At 34.1% G+C, this 21,311-nt stretch overlaps 1 protein-coding gene across 1 annotated transcript in view; it reads right to left on the reverse strand.

Moving 5' to 3' along the window:
* LOC145667752 (venom carboxylesterase-6-like) overlaps positions 1 to 18,489 on the reverse strand; it is a 41,210-nt gene extending 22,721 nt beyond the window's left edge. The window contains exons 1-3 of the mRNA XM_081735195.1: positions 18,303 to 18,489; positions 6,162 to 6,299; positions 3,223 to 3,382 (exon numbers count right to left, since the gene is read on the reverse strand). Coding sequence (XP_081591321.1) covers positions 3,223 to 3,382; positions 6,162 to 6,299; positions 18,303 to 18,488 — 484 coding nt within the window. The 5' untranslated portion in view covers position 18,489. The remainder of the gene's footprint in view (positions 1 to 3,222; positions 3,383 to 6,161; positions 6,300 to 18,302) is intronic.
* Between the last annotated feature and the right edge of the window lie 2,822 nt (positions 18,490 to 21,311).

The following is a 21,311-nucleotide window of genomic DNA, read 5'->3' on the forward strand; positions in this document are numbered from 1 at the left end:
TTGAAATGCCGTTCAACATTCAGTTATCGATAGTTCGAAGAACGTTTTCTTCCGAATAAACCCGAGCAGACACAAATATAGGGAGGAACTGAAAAAGCCAGTGGAAACTGTCCACTTGACCTACTCCCTTTACTATATTGGGAATAGTGAAATTGAGCGCTTGATACAGTTCAGTTTGTTCATATAATTTTAATTTGCTGAGGAATGAGGGAATTTGTTCATCCTTTTCTATAACGTTGTAGGGGAGACCGACCCAAAATGGCATACCTGGGCAAAATGGCATAGTGGTTGTTTTCGAAAGCTGTTTGATTAGAAACAAGCAGTAAATGTTACAAATGAGAGTTTGATCTAGCAACACTTGTGAGCAAAAATGGCATGTGTGTAAGTAAAACGCAGTAGGTGTTATCAGCGAAAAAGTGATTTTGGTAGATAAAACTTTTATTTTCTTCTGTTTTTGATGTTGAATTATTTTACAACACAAACATTTAAAGGAAGTACAGACATTTAAATATATAAGTTGTAAAGTATATTCCATTAAAGGTAGGTTAAGTGTAAAAACTTCAAGGTTCAGCTTTCACATAATGTGCAGCTACTGTTTTTGTTCACTCTGCGCATCCGCTCAAGATGGCACAGTAAACACTGTACTACGGTATGCCATTTTGCCTTGGTTTAATCTGCTGAAATTCTGAAGCGTTTAAAGCAGTTTTCTTAAAATACACTTGCCACAAATTACTATCAAGAGGTGGTAAGGTGGTTGAAAACACATTCGGGAAGAACCGCGAGTCTTAGTAAAGTCGCCAAATTATTTTCGAATACTTATTCGAAATCTGCAACAACGCTCAGTGCCCTTAATGGATTCACAGCAACTAGCATATGTCCTTTCAACCAAGATATTTTTCCAGACCATTTGTATCTGCCAGCAGCTACTGCAGATTGCCCTGAGCCAGTGGACGAAAGTGAACCGAGTGTGGATTCGAATGCAAAGTGTGAACAAAGATAAAAACGCTACTTCCGTTGAGGATGATGCGCCATGTATCTACTGTAACGAACTTTACAGCAAGTCCAAAGCCTGAGAAGGTTGGTCCCGTTGTCAGCTTTGTTTCCTCTGGAGTCAAGCTGCACGTGCAAGATTATCTCCAAGGGCCAAAATGTTTGTTTGTGAAGTCTGTGAAAGTTAAATTATGCTTAGTGCTTCATTTTCAGTTTTCATCTTGTGTTGTTGGTATAATCCTGAAACATATTTTTAGTTTCTTTAATATTCTTCCATTTCTTTTAACATGTTCGTAATTTTTACGATGTTTTCCAAATAAAGTTTAGGCCTACATTGATATGTTTAAATTTATTTGTTCAAAAATGTTCCTTCAGCCATTCTGTATGTTTTTCTATTGGTCAGTATTCACTTTCCTATATTTCTGTTTATATGTTTCATAAAAGCAAGGTAGTGTGCCATTTTGCCCTGCTACCCGGGCAAAATGGACTTTCGGAAGTTTTTTAAAAATCTAAAAACAAGAACTTTAACAATAAATAATCTTACTGATCTTCACGTCAATATTCAAACAGCATTCCTAAGAAGCATTCATAAAAAAAAAACGAGGAAGTTTTAAACTTATTCTGAGGAGATATTTAAACATAAAGTCGATGTATGCCATTTTGGGCCGGTCTCCCCAATATTATATTTATATAACTTTTTTGATAAAAAGAAAACCTGGAAGATTTAGGGTTCCATACTGCTAGTTAAACTTGTACAAGTAAGACGGCAACAGAGCAGGTGAGTGTAGATGTTCTAGGTTTACGAATTCAGAAATTTCGTCTTGCTCAGAAATGAACCAGCCAGTATATGAAAGAAATTGTGTCCTTTTTGTTCACTAACCTTTAAGAATGTACAGTTATTTTAAATAGCAGGCCTACCTCTTACCTTACAGAATTTAAAACAAAAATGAAATCTTACACTAGAAATTTTCGAAGCAGTCGCCATAATTCTACGAAACGGTTAACTGAGTATTCATCAAGTGATAAATTGCCATATTAGTCATGTTTATTTAGGTCCTGAAATTGCGTTTGGAATGTCTCAAAATCTGGATCATTTTTTATGCAAACAGGGGGTGTCGTTAGGAGTCCCAAAACCATTTCCATCCAAGTACTGCATAAATACACTCACAAGGATTGACGATCAAATAGATTATCATCATCTGTATGAGAGATTTGTAAATATTAAAAATGTTAAAGCAAACAGAAAAAGAAAATGTCTGATTATTGCCGAAGCTTTTTTATTTTAAAGCAAAAGCAACGGTCGGATTAAAGAAGATATATAGAGAGGGTAGCAACAAGGACAACTACATTGAACTGCTGAATTTGATTGTAAGATATGATTAGTAAGTTGCAAACTATTTGTTGAGCGCAACTACATTTGCTAGAACTTCCAATAGAATTCAAACTGACTTACCTGTAAGTAGCTCTGTAGCAGAGGAAATATTTAACGAAATAAGGCATTAAATTTTCAGTTCTCTCTTTGTTAGAATATTACTTACGAAAATAACAAGCGTAGTAACTTTGAACAGTGTTACAGTAGAAAATGATTTACATGATTCTTAGATGTTACAAGCTCATTACAATGTTAAAATTTCATTAATTCAAATCCATTGCTACACCCATTCACTTCATGAACTTCAGTTTCAATTCTATCCGTAAACTATTTAATGTTTTGATTAGCCCTTTTGTTGTAAGTATATTTGTGTTTAGCAACCTGATTTTTTAAAAAGTGGTATCTAATAGTGACTTGTGCATCAAAGTGTTTTTTTAAAATTACATTTCTATATGTGATGAGTGGTGCTAAAACGTGCATCTTGACTCCTTTACTCCAGCTTTTTCCTGGTAAGCCAAAACTTTATTATTATTACTTTCTGTAATTTGCCACAATGTTCGTTGTTCACTCTATTAAATTTCTAAACGATTACATGTAATCATTGTAATTCTTTGTAGTGGACCGAAGGAAATATATTGGAGAGTTTGGGGGCCGCAACCTCACAAAGGTTGAGCAACACTGCTCTACTCTGACAATTAAAAAAGTATCATTTTGTGACATGCTTCCTTTCTTACTGATGTTACTTTCAATATTTTCACCAACAGTTCAGAACTTTAGTTTCCTATACAGTATATTATAAACATTGTGTCGTCGAATCTCCATTTAAATAATACTTTCTTGAAATACGTATATTCACTAACCAAATGCTCCAATTCGATAGTTAATGGTTACGAGTACAACATTTTTGTCCATGAAGTATTCTGGTCCATTATAATGAGTGTTGCCAGACCCAAACATGAAACCACCTCCATGGATCCATACCATTACATCCAAAGATGTTGGATCATATCGTCCTGGAATCTAAATACAAACTAGTTAAAGGTTTGCCTTAAATTTATAAGATATATTGTATATAAATTCTTATATATTTAAGACAAGCCTCTTTCAATATGTAATCGTTATTGAAAGAGATAATTAGTTTCTATATAGATATATATATAAAGAAGAAAGAATAAAATATACATAAAGTTATATAAATAATAATCAAAATCTTTACAAATCTTTTCCCTAGCTTTGTTAGTATCTGTAGGCATAAAAAATGTTGAGAAGGAAACTTTGAGACATTCAATACGTATAATAATAATAATAATAATAATAATAATAATAATAATAATAATAATAATAATAATAATAATAATAATAATAATAATAATAATAATAATAATAATAATAATGAAATATGGCTAATTTTGAAACACCTGGAAACCATGAATAAGGTTTAGAATTTCTAATTTATACCTAAGTTTGTGATTAATATAGTCTTCCTTCGAGAGAATATGGTGAGAGCATGCTTGTTGCAACTTTTTTTTTTTTTTTTTGCTGAACCCTTTTCTGTTTGGATATGATTTTACTATATCCACATTTTAAAAAAACCTTATTCATTATCATAGTTAACACATGCAATCTACTGTTGGTTGTATATCCTTGATGCACTGCAGCTTTCCTAATGCTTGGCAAAATTATCAATAAATGTTGAGATATAAAGAAGATATATATATATATATATATATATATATATATATATATATATATATATATATATATATATATATAAAGAAATATAAATAATAATCTTTATAGAAACCTTAAATATTTTTTATTTCAATAATGATTCCATTAAAAACTCTTTAAGCGCTGTAGTATTCTCGAACTTTTTAATGTTATGTATTTTTTTCCTACAATGAACATAGTTTTGATTTAATATGAACAAACTGTCGTTGTTTCAAACCAAATTGAAGTAATTATGTTCATGTTTATGAAGTAAAATGAGTTTATGTTTTTTTATTATTATTATTGTTATTTCACTGGATTTATTGTGTACAAACATTAGTATCATCAAAAGTTTAAATAAAGGAAGAAAATACCTAACAAGTAACAGAGCACTAGTTAAGAAAATCCGAAAAAGAATTAATATCAATTTTGACTTATGAAAAAATTAAATAGCCTACAATATTCATTCTGAGATTTTCTCATGTTTAGATTTTAACTACGAATCTGAAACACTTAAAAATTTAGTTCTACGCAACTACTTTCAAATAAGCATTTCTTTCCTTTTCTTTTCTTTTTCTTTTCTTTTTTTAAGGAATCTGGAGTTCAATTCCTAGACAGATATCTTTAAAACACGCCTTGGAATGAAAATTAATTACTTGAAACTTAAAGAAAGAAAGCCTTATGTAGGAGGAATATCAATTGACATATGCATGTGAATGTCTAGGTAATGTAGCAATTATTACTGTTCTTGTGTAGTGAGTATTACTAATCCTAATTCTTTACGTATCTCGTCAGTCGAGCATTAGGATCTCAATATACTGTGAAATAATGAAAAAAAAAAAATTGGAAACACTATCACCGCTCTAAGAGTTTAGCAATCCTGCTAGGCGAATGGATCAGAATCTGCCTTAAGCAGAAGACTCACACCTGCGTAAAAATATAACAAAAACGAAGTCAATTTCGGGGAAGTGATTTCTTACAACAAATGGAACAAACAGAAAATGCGTATATAGTGAATGTTGGTAGTTAAAGCTGGATATAAGAACTAGGATAAAAAAAATCGCCAAACATTAGGAAAGCTGTAGTGTATCAAAGATTGCATGTGCTAACTACGAGTAAGTTTTTTTTTAAAGCGTGAATATAGAAAAATCATATCCAAACAGGAAAAGCTTCTGCTAAAATTGCTGCAATAAGCGTTCCCTCACCAGGTATCGAAGAAAGAATATATTAACCACAAATTTAAGTATAAAATAGAGATTCTAAAGCTACAGTTTCCAGGTGTTTTAAAATTAGCCATTTTATTATTATTATTATTATTATTATTATTATTATTATTATTATTATTATTATTATTATTATTATTATTATTATTATTATTATTATTATTATTATTATAAGTATTATAAGTATTGACTGTCTGAAAGTTTCCCTGTCAACATTTATTTATGCCCACAAATACTTACAAAGCTAAAGAAAAGATTTGTAAAAATTTTTGATCATTCTAAATAGAACAAGAAAACATTAGTAATTCTATCCGTTTATTTTAGTTAAGGATGAAAGATCATTAACCAGATTATACGTTACATATTCAAAGGATAGCAAAATTACAAATTTCAGTACTTTAAACTTTCAAAGTTACAACACAAGTTAACAGTATTTTTCTCAGAATATTTCGGGGGGCACTTCGTTCCCCCTGCCCTGAATTAAAACAAATTATACTCTAAATGCATATCACTCTTGTGCAGGATATGAGATTTAGTACACTTTTCCCATTTTGATTTCCTCCCTCCCCTACACAAAAGTTTCTGAAAGAAAGACTATATGTTGAAGCGTTTGAGTTACACAAATCGTACTACGAAAAGACAACCACAGGGGTCGGTATTTAGTATATTGATGATAATAAAAATATAATTATATAAAATTTATTTTCTTTACCTAAACCATTATTTGTATAGCATCAATTACGTTACCAGTGTATATTGTACTGAGTAACTATATTAATTTATAGGGACAGAACATTTATATCGATTTATGTAGATTTTAGTTGACGTAAATTAATGGCCAATAACAGTAATTAACCTTAACTTACTTTGGGTGTATATACATTCAGATACAAACAATCCTCATCCGTAGGGTGTGGTTTAGTGTATATTATTTCTTGAGGGCATATATTTCCTTCTTTCGTAGCATCTCTTACACCAGTCCAAGGATCAGCAGGTACAGGAAACTGTAACACAAAAGAATGCTATCATTGCCATCACATGAGATGGAGAGGTCTTTTTTTTTTCTTATTTAGTGACTAGTCAGATGAACAAACATTTTTATATCCAGAGAATTCAGGACCTAGATGAAGGTATTAGGTATTAAGTCATTAATTATTATAAGTACCCAGCATAATTGAAGACCTGAATTGCAAAACGTCCCAAATTTACCAGTGTTTTTTCTTCTTCTTTTAAAGAGGAAAAAAAAGCCTTATACTGAATGTGTTTGCTTGGATGTGCTTTTTTTATGTTTTTTCTTATCCTTGTTGTTCATGTTCCTTGTTGTTTCTCCTTAAAGTTTCAACTACGTGAAATAGAAATATGGACTTCTACATTTCACATAATTGCGATTTCTGTTCATATTCAAGACATCTAAAAAAATATGTTTTCTTCTCTTATATACGTCGTCAACATACTGCAGGTGTGAACCATACTAACCTGTATATTGTTCATCTCAGTGAAAGAAAAGTGGAACACAAGTGACGCCTCCTATGAAATCATTCCAAAGAGAATGGCTTTACACCATGTTCGAGCAGCGACGCAACTAGATAGTTTTCACCAAGAGCAAGAACTCGTCAAGAACTCCCCCCCCCCCTCCGACTAACCAAGCCAAAACACTCCCCGACTACACCTGATATTGGCATCACACAGTAATTCTCCTATTCCGTTTTTTCGTAATGTAGTAAAGTTTGATTTCAAAATTGCAGTACATAATTTAATTTTTAGTACAAAATAAAACACCAAACTAATTAGTATTTGATTGCCAAATAATGTAAGAGTAGCATGTTCTATTCTTATAGTCTTAACATAATAATTGGAAATCACAATGTTTTCGGAATTATAAAGGGATGTGCATATGTGAAGAATGAATCAACAGTTCATTCCTTTAGAATAGAATATTTAATTATGACAAACAGTCAAGCTGTTGTCTCGAATATTATACTCGGACATTTTACAAATCTCTTAAATCGATGTAAGTTAAATGAAAACACAGAAAGCTGGAACTAAAATTTAACTATGCGGGCTCTTTTAGCTGCTAAGGTTTTTACAATGTCCTCTAAAGATAGTTTTGAAGCTAACTTATGCTCTTGATGAATCCTTGTTGTCCTGTTAAGTTTCTGAGGTATTTTTTTTTATGATCTTTAGTTTGTAAAACTCCGTTCCTTGCCTTGAAAATAAATATTTGTCCAGTTTTGCGCCCTCCAATCCGGGCACAAGCTCCGTTTGCTCCCCCCACCCCCCGCTAGTTACGTCACTGTGCTCGAGGAAGTACGTACAATTTCCAATAACAGTGAGGAAAAAAATCTTATTAGGAAATACTAACATTACAGTTTATGTGAACCTTAAATCCCGCTCTAGGCTTTTTTGTCTTAGATTCCATTTCTCGATTTTATCTCACCAAAAATTGTTTCCTCCTTTCCAGTGCATTTTACGAAAGCATTTATTTTAAAAGTTGTTATTCTAAGGATTATTAGGCCGAAAGGCGGCAGAACTGCCTGGGCTGCGCAGGCTATTTAGCCCGGTCAATATTTATGGAAGTATCAATAAAAAAAAATCATGACATATTAAAAATGATAATATAAAGTAATAAATAACCACTCTCAGTTTTTCCGTAGAATCAATTATTGACAGTGTTTACTACTTTTGTTGTTCATCCATCACCCCTAACTTCCAATAGTTTTCTTTTTTCCTTCTTTCTTCCCCTTTCAACTACCACGCAAACGCTGTAGAGATATTCTGTCAAATAAACTAGCGTAAAATAACAAGAACATAGACGGTATTATTTCGTTTTAACCTTGTCTCTTCTCTGCTCCTCACCCAACCCTGTTGAACTTAGTGTCCATCGAGTGAGTAACTACGAACAGATACATAAATGAACGAGAAAAAAAGAAACTTGAGTTTTCGGCTCCCTAGAATCAAGTATAGTCGAAAAAGTTCTTGCTTACTCTACAAGCTTCTGCTCTTCTCTCTTGCACTTTGTTTAGGTTGATTAAAGAACCTCCTGCTTTGAAAAAAAATGGAGAACACTAAAAACTGTAGATCCCCTTTGCTGGTGAAATACCTTCTTATTATTTCTAACGTCGCTCATGGTGCATATCCCACGAACGAAAGAGTACGAGAAAAAGAGAATGAAACAAGACAATAACAAGTACGTGTGCAGTAGTATAGCTATATTTTTACATTTTCCTTGGAAGAACATTCTTCCAAACAATTACAGAAAAGTAATATAAATCCTGAAGCTGAAATGATGAATAGACTAGCAAAAGTAACGAAGCATTCCTTTCAGTCGAAACCGAACGACTTCGTTGAAGTTTAAGATAAAGTTTTGGAGAACGAAGAAGATTTAACTTTGAGTCCTACATTACCGCAGCAAAGAAGAATCCTAAAAAGCTTGATACGGCAAAATACGACACTATGATCAGAAGATTTAGGACTATATTTTCTCTGTGCTATAGAATATTTAACAGTTGCTGATTGGTAACACTAATGAAAAATCTGTTCACATATCCCCAGTTTTAATCTACATGTATTCAAAGGTCATAAATTTTGATATCTTAAAAGCACGGTTGAAGATGCTTTCCTCGCTTCACCGAAGTAAAAATAATTCTTTAAACATCATTGAAGGTATTCAAGATTTGGTTGTCTTATTAAAATCTGAACCAAAAGAGATAATTCATGATTTGTTTTCGGAAGTTAATAAGCTAACAATGCTTTACCTTACTGTTCCTATGACATCAGTGACACCAGAAAGATTATTTTGGACTCTTTGAAGAATGAAACTTACCATGACTTATCTTCGGAGTACCATGACTTAACATATTGTAGAATAACTACTTGATGATTCTTCATTCCCACAAAGATCTCGAAGAAGTTATGAAATAACCCAGTACCATTCCCGAAGAGCTCATATTAGTAAAAAAGAAAGTGTATTATGGGAATTTCAATGCAGACAACTAAGTACGACGACTGGTGAATGAATATTTTTCATCTTGAAAATATTTTGATAATGATAAATTTTTATTTGATAATTCCACTTTTTAAGAATAAGATTCTCTTTCGTGTAACTCACTACAAATGAATGAAGTGAAATCTTTGAGTTTTACGTCTCTGGTTATGCCAGTTAGGCTAAAGGAGACGGTGATGATGAGAAATGAGTAAAAGGGCGGAATGAAGAAAGTGGGAGAAAATTCGCTCATTTTTTTCTTTTTCTCAGCCGCGTTACTGTCAGCCGGTGCCTTGAGCATTCAAAACCGGCGAAGTATCATCATTGCGAATGATTTCTCTTTTGGGTTTATTTATTTCATAATTTTGAAGAAGAAAAGGGAAGGGGAAAAAGTCATGAAATTTAACGAGATTGAACAACAAAAAAAAGAAAAGAGAAAAGAAAGAAAGAAAGAAAGAAAGAACAAGAAAGGGGCAAAAAATAACTATTTAAACTTAACATTTGCTTAACTCTACTCTCATTTCCAGTCTTGTGAGATTTTGTGTGTTTTGTGTTTTATTGAGTGATATTGTGTGTTATTGTATGTCATATGTTTTGTGTTTTGGTGTTTACCTTTTGGTCATCATCTTTCTTTTCTTCAGGTTTTCACTCTGTATATTTGGTTTCTCTGCTTTCTGCCTACACTTCTCTCCTGTGTTCTATTTCACATTTGCACTATTTACACTGGCCTTTCACCTGTATATTTTACCTCTTTTCACTATCCTACATAAACACTACACTACACCCACTACAAACATTGACACTGACTGCTTCTGATGAAATCACTAACCTTCACCAACTAATACTTACACTAGAAACACAAACACTACACTCATTTTTATCTAAATTTTCACATTTTCAAAGTTTTAGTTTTCTTATGCTTCTATATAAGCGTTTCCTGTTACTTTTGCTTTGATGCTTTAGTGTTCTCAGTTGCGTATCAATGCCAGTTTCCACCCATTTGTATTTGCTTGAGGTCCAGGGCCTACTCAGAGCACTTAGTGCAGGCCCTGGTCCGTTTTATCCTTCGGCCGGCACGCCGGGATGGGCCGTCCTATTGGCGAAAATTGCTCTATGTTTTGTTTCTGAGACACTATCCTCGCTTCACCTCTACTCATGCACTCACGCAACATTCACTCTTGCACCGGAGTTCCTTTCCAAACCGAGAGGCTGGATATGCAGCACGCATTCTGGTCCTCGGCGAAGGAATGGTAATCCAGTGCTTGGGTTCCAGGTGTCTTTTCTCCGATCCGAGGACTTCTTCACACATTTTTCCACTTGCACTCATCCTTCTATTCTTCTTCTGTAAGTTTTTCGTCTTAGTTCGGAGTATTCATTTGTCAAATTTTCCAATATTTTCCAGTCTTCTTCTACTTCTATTATTTCTTTCAGCGGTTTTTCTTCTATTTGAGTTCTTAGTTCTAAAATTTCTTCTAATAATGGACACCACATGACATGGTGCTCAGGAGTTCCTTCTTCTCCGCATTCACACATTGGGCTGGGTTTTAACCTGGTTCTATGGAGGTGTTGTTCGTATTGTCTATGACCTCATAGATAATAAATCAATCCATATGTTGGATTTAAGTGATTTATTTTTAGTCTGTCGACGATGCTAGGAAAGATTCTATGCAATCGTTGCGCTCCACTGTATTCCTGCCATTCTTGATCCCATAGTTGTATAATGTCATTAATTTCTTTCTCATCTTTTAGATCCCTGTTAAAAGTTTCTCTAATTTTCCTTTTCTCTTCTTTTCGTAACCAGTAATTAGTTGCCCTTTGCAATAACACATAGTTCATTGGTTGGATACCAAGGATTATACAGAGTGCGCTATGCGAAGTAGTGTTAAAAGCTCCAGACATCCTGATTAATAGGTTTCTTTGTGGTCTATTGATTTGGTTTTTGTAGGTCTTATTTCTTAATAGTCTATCAATCCAAACGCTAGATGCGTACACCATGGTAGCTGACAAAATATTTTGTTGGTATAGTCTTAGTATTTTTAATGGAAGCCTGTACCTGTTTCTTGCAATAGTGAACAATTTATTCGCTACACTGTTTCCTCTTTTTACAATATATTTCAAATGTTTATCAAATTTTAGTCTATCGTCTAGCATTATGCCAATGTATTTTATGCTTTGCACTCGTTCTACTCCTACTCCATTTAATTTTATGGTCGGATATCTTTGTAGTTTTGTGCTGAAAATTAGATATTTGGTTTTCTTTAATGATATTCTTAATTTACTCTCCGTATTCTATTCTTCAAGTGTTTCTATTATCTTTTTTAACTTTTCTTCTAATTCCCTTCGGCTGTTTCTTGTTGTTATAGCGACGTCATCGGCAAATGTCACTATTTTATCGACTTCTTGCCTTTTTTTTATTTTTGCCAAGCATGGTTGTAATTCTGTCTCATAGTAGGGGTCCTAATATTGATCCTTGCGGATATTCTTTCTCTGTTGTATTTACTATGTTGCCCTCTTCATTGAGTATTATTATTTTTCTGTTTTCTAGGTAGTTTCTTATCAGATTCAGTAAGTATTCTGGCATTTGCAGCTTTTTTACATTTTTAATCAAGGATGGAAACCATAAATTATCAAATGCTCCTTCTATGTCAATGAAGAGCGCTAATACATATTTCTTTTCGTATATCTTTAGTTTGACATCATCTACTCTGAATCCAAATTGTAGTTTGTCTTCAGTTAGTTCGCTGTATTTTTTAATTCTCTTTAATATAACTCTCTCAATTTTTTTAAAATATAGTTTTTAATAAGCATATAGGTCTACGAAGTATATCCGAAGTATATGAGTTTACTTCGGATGGATCCCTTTCTGGTTCTTTCGAGAGAATAATTAATTTTGATGCTGTCCGCGGCTCTAGAATTTCTTCTTTTGTTTATTAGTAGGTTGAAAACCTTCGTTAGGTAGGAGACCCATAAATCTTCAGTCTTCTTATATATTTCGTTTTTGATGCCATCTATACCCGGAGATTTCTTGTTTTTAAATTTTCTAAAGAACTTTTCTATTTCTTCGTTAGTGACTTTGTCCGATTCTGATACAGTTCCCGCATGTTCTTCACCCATTTTGTTTCTTAGTACTATGTTTCTTTCTGTGTCGTTATTGTTTTCATCTCTGGGAAAAAAAAATTGTTCTCTAAGAATTTTAGAATTTCTTCTCTATTTGAGGTGTATGATCCATCTAATTTGTTGACTGTATTTAATACTAATGAGTTTATTTTTGTGTTATGAGTTTGTATGGTACACTCTATGGATCTATTTCAATATTTTTCTTGAGGTAAGAATCCCAGCTTCTTTTCTTAGCCTCTAATATTTCTTCCTTATATTTATTCTTTACGTTTCTAAATTTTTCTAATCTTCTTTCCTTTAGTATTGGATTATAAGTTGCCTGATAACTTTTCCGGGGTGACATTGCAAGTTTCTTCACTCTTTGTAGTTTAGGTGTCCAAAAGTCTTCATATACTCTTCTTTCTTGACTTTCCGGAGTAACCTTTTTTAAAGCTTTTTTTGTTGCTTGTTCAATTTCGTTGATTATTTCCGTCAAGTTGTCATCTTCATTTATTTGGGGTAGATTTAATTTGTTCTTCAAAGTAATCCAATTTGTCTTAGCTATATTAATTTTTTTGTTCTTTTCCATTTTTTTTTTTCAATTTTCATATCAAATAGTATTATTTCGTGGCCGCTGAGAGTGAGTTTATCTCCAATCTGCCCATTTTCAATCCTATTTGTTATTGCAAATGTTACGCATGTCACATCAATATGAAAGCTGCCTCTATTTCCTACAAAAGTTGGTCTATTCCCGATGTTTCAGATTACAAGTCCGTTTTGCATTACAAAATCTTCAACTATTTCTCCTCTATCAACTGTTTCCGGAGCACCCCATAAGATTGATTTTCCATTTGTATCGGCAAAGATCAACATTTCCGTATTATTCCTCTGCCATATTATCACTTGAATTTTGTCTATGAAGTCATTTGTTTCTAAGCTGTATTGGAAATACGCATTTATTAGCCAGAATTTCATGTTTCCATACTTAACTTCAGCTGTTGTTATCCAATTGTTACTATATTGGGTTAATTTAAGTACTTCAATTTCTCTATTCATAATAACTAGAACTGTTTTAGATTCCTGTCCTCCGTACATTATTTTTGATTGATGAGTTGATTTTTGAGTTTAACGTCCCTTTTCAGCAGCGAGGCTATATGAGACGTGGACCTACTGATTAACGTGGAATCCGAACCACATGAGCTCCCGCCGGGAATTACATTATTTTTGAGCTTGCCGGAAAGGTTGCTAATTTCCCTACTAGTAAATATGGTTCTTGTATTGCTACGATATCGATCTTTTGAATTCCCGTTAGTCTTCTAAGTTCCATTGTGGTTATTTTACTTCTTTGTGCGTTATTCTGCATAATTTTCAAATACTGCTGATTTTTATCCATACCTCGTATATATGTACGCATCCGTTCCTGATTTCATTGGGATGAAGTATACTCTACCATGCTCACGCACCAGTTGTTTGTAAACATTTTCTAGCGTCCAATATATCCCTCGTCTTTCAAACACCTCATCCACTAGATCGAGTAACTCTCATCCGTTTGCTGGAAGATCATAAATTTGCAGTTCAATTCTGTCGGCTTCTTCCAAGGTTGGAAAAGTTATAGTTCTTCCATTTATATGAATATCTCTTACTATCTGTCTTAATATAGTAATTAAGATTTGCTTTTCTTCCAATTTTGCTAGCCTATGCATATGGTTTATGTTTTCATATAATTGTATATTATTTATTAAGATTTCTTCATTTAATGGTTTTACTGGACTATTTTCTGTACTTGAAACTTCCGAATCTTGAATTTTTTTCAGTTTGTTCTTCTTGAATTGGGAAAAGATATTTTTCTTCACCGTGGGCAAATGATTCATTAATGTTCGGGGTCTGTTGCATACAAGTACATTTATAATTCTCTTCGTTAAATTTCTTTTTCCTATTTTTTTCTATTTTCTAGAAGTGTTTCCAGTTCTCCTTTAACCTTGTCGTTTTTTGTCCATTTCGTTTTCTTTACTCTTTATTTTCAATTTTTCATTTTCTTTTGTATCATATGTTTGTGTTTCTTTATCCCTCTTTTCTTTAAGTAGTTGTCTTTTTCTTTCTAGAAAATTTTCCAATCTTTTGGGAGGAAACAGGAGAACCGGGAGAAAACCCACGCACACGATCTTTGTCCACCACAAAGTTCACACGGCTCGAGCGGAGATCGAACCAAGCACCCCAGACACCAGAAGTGAACCCTGTACCACTGAGCCACCACAGCCCCTGTAACTCACTAGAGTCTGCAAGTTGAACCTCACAGAGTGTGTATTAAATAGGGGAAGGGATTACAACGTACGATGGACTTTGCTTCCTATCCGATGAACAAAACTTTTTTTTTGTAAAATTCAGCCCGGGTAAATGTTTTCATCTTCCGCCGCCACTGATTAGGCCCTATTTATTTTTTAGTATTTAATTAACATCCTGCAATAAAGTCATTTCCTAACTTAGTCAACTTGAAAATACTACATGATTTTAATGAGTGAACTTACATATTTTATTCTTTTAAGAAAATTGGAAAAGGATATAAATAACAAATCTGTCCAGGACAGGGGCGGATCCAGGACGGACTTCTCGAGAAGGGCGGTCGCCCCTGGTCCGGGAGCATGATAGGAGGTTTGTCTTACGGTGAGAGACGAAAGTTTCTAACTTTTCCGTTGGAGGCGCCACATAGAGGTGTGTAACAAATACTGAATCACTCTGCCATCTATTGAAACAATGCTTAATTAACTACGTAATCTCACGGCTGACTCGATGTTCCTTTCCTTAGGGACAGGAACACATCGAGTCGGCCGTGGTAATCTTAGTATTTTTACACTAAAACAAGGTAGAGAAAAATATATGTAAAAATACTGTATTATCATCAGGTTTACGTATTTGTACAAAATTTCATAGATGTAGTTAGTATTGAAGTGCGTGTAGTGTTTACAAGCTATAAGAAACACTAACAAATAAACACCCAGTAAAGAGCCTAATATGTAAAAGCATTGTGAAAAAATGGTAAAAGTTGATTAATCGGGTACTATGCACAGTTGTTTTTATAAAAGTGTTGTATTAAGAGCTAGAGCATCGCGTGATGCTAACTTGCGTATATAGAAACATATTAGTGAATTAACAACTATTTATATCCGAAAAGGCCAACCACGACTATTTTTCAGCGTTGTCCTAACATTAGGAAAAATCAATGTAAAATAGACATTGATTTCTCCTCATATGTTGGGACAATCCTGCAGAAAAATCGAGTGTGGGGATTTTCGCTATATCCTAAGTTTTTTCTTTCTTTGTTTGTTTTTTAAAATCGTTTCACTAACCAATAAAACTGTTCAAGCATTTTCTTTCTCTTTCTTTATCTCTACGCGCACTGTACTTTGAGATACTGTATCTCAATATTACCAGTGAAGTTTAGGATTTAGTAAGTTATTTGGTATGTGGGATCAAATATGGCTCATTTAGGAGAAAGGAAACAAACTATAGTACTGGAGTTGATTGATAAGAGTTTAATTGTAGAATCAATTAAGTATATATGAGAAAAAATATATTGGTTACAGTGATCTAAACTATTATTCGGGTTTTATCCCAGATCTGATACAGCCATTGAGGGTTGAATCAGCAAATATACGCATAGAAAGCACGAGCGTGAGCCACTTAGCTCTGAATGGGTACGCGGAATACAATAATTCTCCGGTCAAGATAGAAGTAAGGGGAGAAAAAGGAAACAACAAGATTATGCTACTCATAAATTTTTAATTTCACACAATTTATTTCGAGACTATAAAGACGAGATCGAGATTTGGTCCTCGAGACAAGCACCTGTTGGTCGAGACGAGACCGAGACGTTGATTTTTAACTCGAGATCGAGAGCACTATTTGTCAACTGAAGCAAAAGTGCGTGGTCTCGTCTTGTCTCGATGTCCATGACTAATTTAAATAATTTGGAACGGGAAAGAGTTGCAAAGTATAAATGTTTGTTTTAAACGTCTTTAGCCATGCTCAAGATTTTTTACCTTTATTTTTTCAAAATTTTGAAAATACAAAGTTTCTTTTTTTTTAACAATAAAAAATTACGGTTAGTAGAGTCCACGGGCGTACCACAGGGGTCCACCGACTCCGAACCGCCCTTAAACTTCCTAACTCAACACACATGTGTATTTTCTCAATAAAACTATACTGTTTAATACGGAAATGATTGATGTAGCATGAAAATTTGATCTTACACTGCATCTGTACACTCTCATATAAAAAACAACCTAGCTCTATCATTTTCTTTCTGAAAACATAAGTGGAAATATTTTACAATTACTTATTGTCTTTTCGGGTACAGAATAATACCCGTTCAACACTGTATAGATGTAGTGTCACGTATTATTGGACCCTCTCTCCCAAAACTTGAACCCCCTCCCCCAACAAAAATTTCAGGGTGCGCTCCTGGCACAGTCTATGACGACAGAGCAAGGTGAATGAAGTTATCAGTGGTGTTCGTGACTCTTTAGAGAAAACTTAAATTGCTACAAACGGAATATAAATTTCCTAATTGACAGCAAAATTATCTCTTATTCGACCATAATAGCGCAGTGTGATAGAAAATGAAAATAATGAAAATGGGGAGATAAGTGTTAGAATGTTGTTACCGGTCTTTCAATTATCTCTTATTCGACCATAATAGCGCAGAGTGATAGAAAATGAAAATAATGAAAATGGGGAGATAAGTGTTAGAATGTTGTTACCGGTCTTTCTATCCGTATTGGCCTTTAATCGAAATGCAACCAGTCCTAATCGTTTATGATGTCGTAGCAATTCCATTTTACATCAAAAGTGACAATCTGATGCAGTAAGCTTTCTCATTATCCCTTACGCTCAGAGAACTGTAAGTCTCCAAATGCCGATTCTTCTTGTTCGGTATCAAAGTATTTGACACACAAGAGTCCAACTTTTTTTCTTACAGATTGAACAGCCCCCTAAAATGATAGTGGTAAGATGTATGCTTAACTCAACTACAATGACATGAACACTCTTTCCGAGGGTCTACTTTTACGATGTTTCTGAGGAGCTCATTTGAACATGATGTTGGTTACCGCCATTCCACCATTTCATTCATTACTCATCATCACCGTCTCCTTTAGCCTAACCGGCATAAGCGTGGGGCGTAAAACTCAGATTTCATTTCATTTTGTCCTTAGTGATAAAGAGGAAGACGATGAGAAAATAATAATAATAATAATGAAATAAAGTGACATAGCACAACATACAATACCCATGACCTAAGCTGGACTCAAATACGTGGCAGACAAGTCTCGTAATCTCAAGCTCTGTCTCTCACATTGCTCGAACGTAGGCCCTACCAGCTACAAGCAAACAGTTTATGAAAACAAACACTACTTTACGAAATTAGATTTGGAAACTTTTGAGTGACTAGAGTCTCCTGGATACAATTCTAGCTACGCCAGTGTCAGTCTAGCTTTTTAGTAACAATTGAATATATAATTTCTGCCTGTGTTTATATCTACGATTGGACTATATCATGTCACGAGAAAATTAAATCTAGAAATACCCAAAGAAGGAAAGAGATGTACAGACTGATTTGAAATCTATTTCCCAAAATTACTAGTTTTGTAATTTGTCTTTTACAAGTCGTAAAATAGCGTGAAGTAGAAACAACAGAATGATAGTAGAAGTCATTTTCTAAATAGTAATGTTAATACCTCTAATTTGTCATGTTTTTATGGTACGTATATACAATTGTAAAATATTTTTAAAAAATTTACACTAATGTTACAAGACTATTAGTTTTGAGAAAGAAACCTCTGAAGGTCAGCATAAAGTGGACAAAGTCCTGAATGAATTATTTCTAAAAATATTAAATCAGTAGTTATGGAATTTATGAATCAAATACTCTTACCTTGAATCGAAGTTCCTTTACAGGTGGCTTAGCGTAGGGAATTCCCTGATAAGCATAAAAATCTCTTCCGTAAAAAGATTTCATTATTTTACCTTGTAGCTTTCCCTGTACTACACTCACAATTGGAGCTTTACTCAAAGAAACAGAAATACTCATTATAAGGCAAAATAATACAAGAAATGACATATTCTTAGTCATTGTTTGTATTGAAAGTGTACCTTATAATGAAAAAGAAACAGTGAGGACCGCGTTGTTCAAAGACAACTTGAATTATAAGTTCAAATCTGAAGCATTCAGAACCACGAGAAACAGAGATAATTAGTTTTAATTTTAATTTCAAGGTGAAGCTTATTCACGTGTATTGTTCTGGCTTCTGAGTTCTCCAGATAAATTATATAATGAGTGTTTACGTATTGTCACCATCACGAAATCAAAATATGAATCGCATTTTATTCTTTTCCTCTTGAAAAGTTCATGGCTGGCCAACGGAAACGTTTGGGAATGGACACTTGTAAAAACAAAATAATAATAATAATAAAGAGCAGAAGAGAGAAAGAGGGAAGAGAAAGGATAGGAAGAATACGTGATATGTGATGAAAGCAGAAAAAGTATAGACCCTGAGAGTAATAAATACCACTCTTCTCAATATTTTGTGTACCTGTAACGCACTCAGAAAACGTAATTATAATTGTAATGTCGATTATCAAAAACTAAACCGCAAATTTTGTGATGCGTTTCGTTGACCCAAATCCTTACGGAATGTGTCCGCTAATTATTTATGGTTCATGTGTGAACGAACGGGAACATCATCTCGTGCAAAACTACGAACCACTTCCTTCCTAAAACACTAAAAGCGAACTAAAAATAACACCTGAAACGCATTTTCAAATACAAGACAGAAAAATGTATTTCTTAACTTCATTTGAAATTTTAAATCTTTAGGTGCAGATCTATTCCCAGTTAACTATATCAGTGAATTTTGTTATAAATAAGATTCCGCAATGATATGTTAATGTTTAAACTGATCAAAATGATGGATGATGAAAGGTGATGGATAAAAAAAAAAAATGGAAGAAAATTGAAAAATGACTCTTAAGGTCAGATTCTTAAGGAAAGAAAATTATTATTGATGAATTGCATAGATCTATTAACTCAGATCAAAGGATGAAAATCTTCCATGATCCTATACGAAAACCAAAGATATGCAGTAATTTTAAAAAAAAAAATGAGCCCAATACATGTGTATTTATTACCAGTTGAATTGTGATTTATAAATGCTCAGAGGGAGAGAAGCAAATATGTTCAACATAACTAAGACCAGTGCTCGAAAGATTTCCCTCTAATCTGAGCGCAAGGATAATAAAAAAATCAATCTGAGAAATAGCCTACATGTTTTAATTTCAAATTACATGGTGTTTCAAAACAACACCGACAACGTTTGGGAGGTGATTCCTTACACCAAGATAAGACGAAAAGTATATACCAGCCTGGATGCACAAATGCTTCCTTTCGGTGTTATAGGCTGTCGAAAACATGAAAAAATGAACTTTAAAGATCCATAGCTCCTAACTATAGGACCTACCGTAGTCGGGCCAACTTCACTTAGGAACTAGTATGTGCCCTATCGTAAAATCCATGTTTCAGAATCCTATGGTACTCACGCAACAATTTTTATAGAAAGAGATTGTCTACAGGCTTAAAATTTGAAGTACTCACAAACTACCTCTATAAAACTTGTTGCGGAAGTACCACAGAATTCTGAAAGATGGATATTTGGATAGGACACATATTAGTTCCTAAGTGAAGTCTTGACCCAACCACGGTAGGTTCCATAGTTTTGGAACTATGAACTTTTAAAGTTCATTTTTTCATGTTTTCGGCAGCCTGTAACTCCGGAAGGAAGCATTTATGCACCCAGGTTGGCCTATACTTTTAGTCTTATCTTGATGTCAGGAATCGCCCCCAAACGTGGTCAGTGTTGTTTTGAAAAACGCTGTATAATTACTGGTGTAAGCTAACTATAATACATTACTGGAATTAAATATATTTTAATTTCTAGACAAACTGCAAATTTTCAACTTCATAATTATTTCTTATAATTTCCTTTTAATCCATCTAAATACGAGGGTCATTTAACTCGAACTGGCAACACTGCTACAATCAGAGTGTCATATGGGCAGGAGACAAATGACCAACGTAGTGTGTTCCGTGGATGTGTGCGAGTCAGTTCACCGCTGCTGCGGTCCCATATTGCGGTATGTGTGGCGAGTAGACATTGCTAAAGTGATTGTTGTGGGAAATACCGCCCTAACGCAATGTTCACGTGTGTTTATGAAATTCCAGGTGGCACGAGAACGAAATGCTAGGACGATTCACAGAGGATTAGTAGAGGTCTGTGGTGAAGCTGATCTACCGTATCAGTCAGTGGCGAGATGGGTTGCAGCATTTCAGGCAGGAGACAGACAAACAAAATGCACGTTGGAGAGCATATGTGAACGGCTACGGACGAAATTCATCTTGCAAGATTACGGAAACAGCTTGACGATGATCGGTTCTGGACTTGTAGTCAATTGGTGCAGTAGCAAAACATTTCTTCAGGATCAGTGTTCCGCATGCTAACACAAAATCTTGGCATGCAGAAAATTGCAGTCAGGTGGGTACCCGATGCTCTGACCGAGTTCAAAAGTGGCATAGGTAGGAATGTGCGCGTCTACACCTTCAACGTTACAATGAGGAAGGTGATGACTTCTTGCACCGCATAGTTGCAAGTGACGAAACGTGGGGAAGAACCCTACGGGCCTGAATTGAAACGTCAGTTGAGTGAATGGCTTCACCCAGAATCTCCACGACCGAAAAAGCTTAGAATAGAGCCAGGAAACGTGAAGGTGATGATGATTATGTCATACGACCACGAAGGCATTATCCTGTCGCATCAAGTTCCACCGGACGTTGTCGTTAATGCTGCATACTATGCTTCATACCTCAGTCACCATTTGCGACCAGCATTGC

This window comes from Thermobia domestica, chromosome 13, assembly GCF_964235325.1.
Source record: "Thermobia domestica chromosome 13, izTheDome1.hap1.1, whole genome shotgun sequence".
NCBI classification, from domain to species: Eukaryota; Metazoa; Arthropoda; class Insecta; order Zygentoma; family Lepismatidae; genus Thermobia; species Thermobia domestica.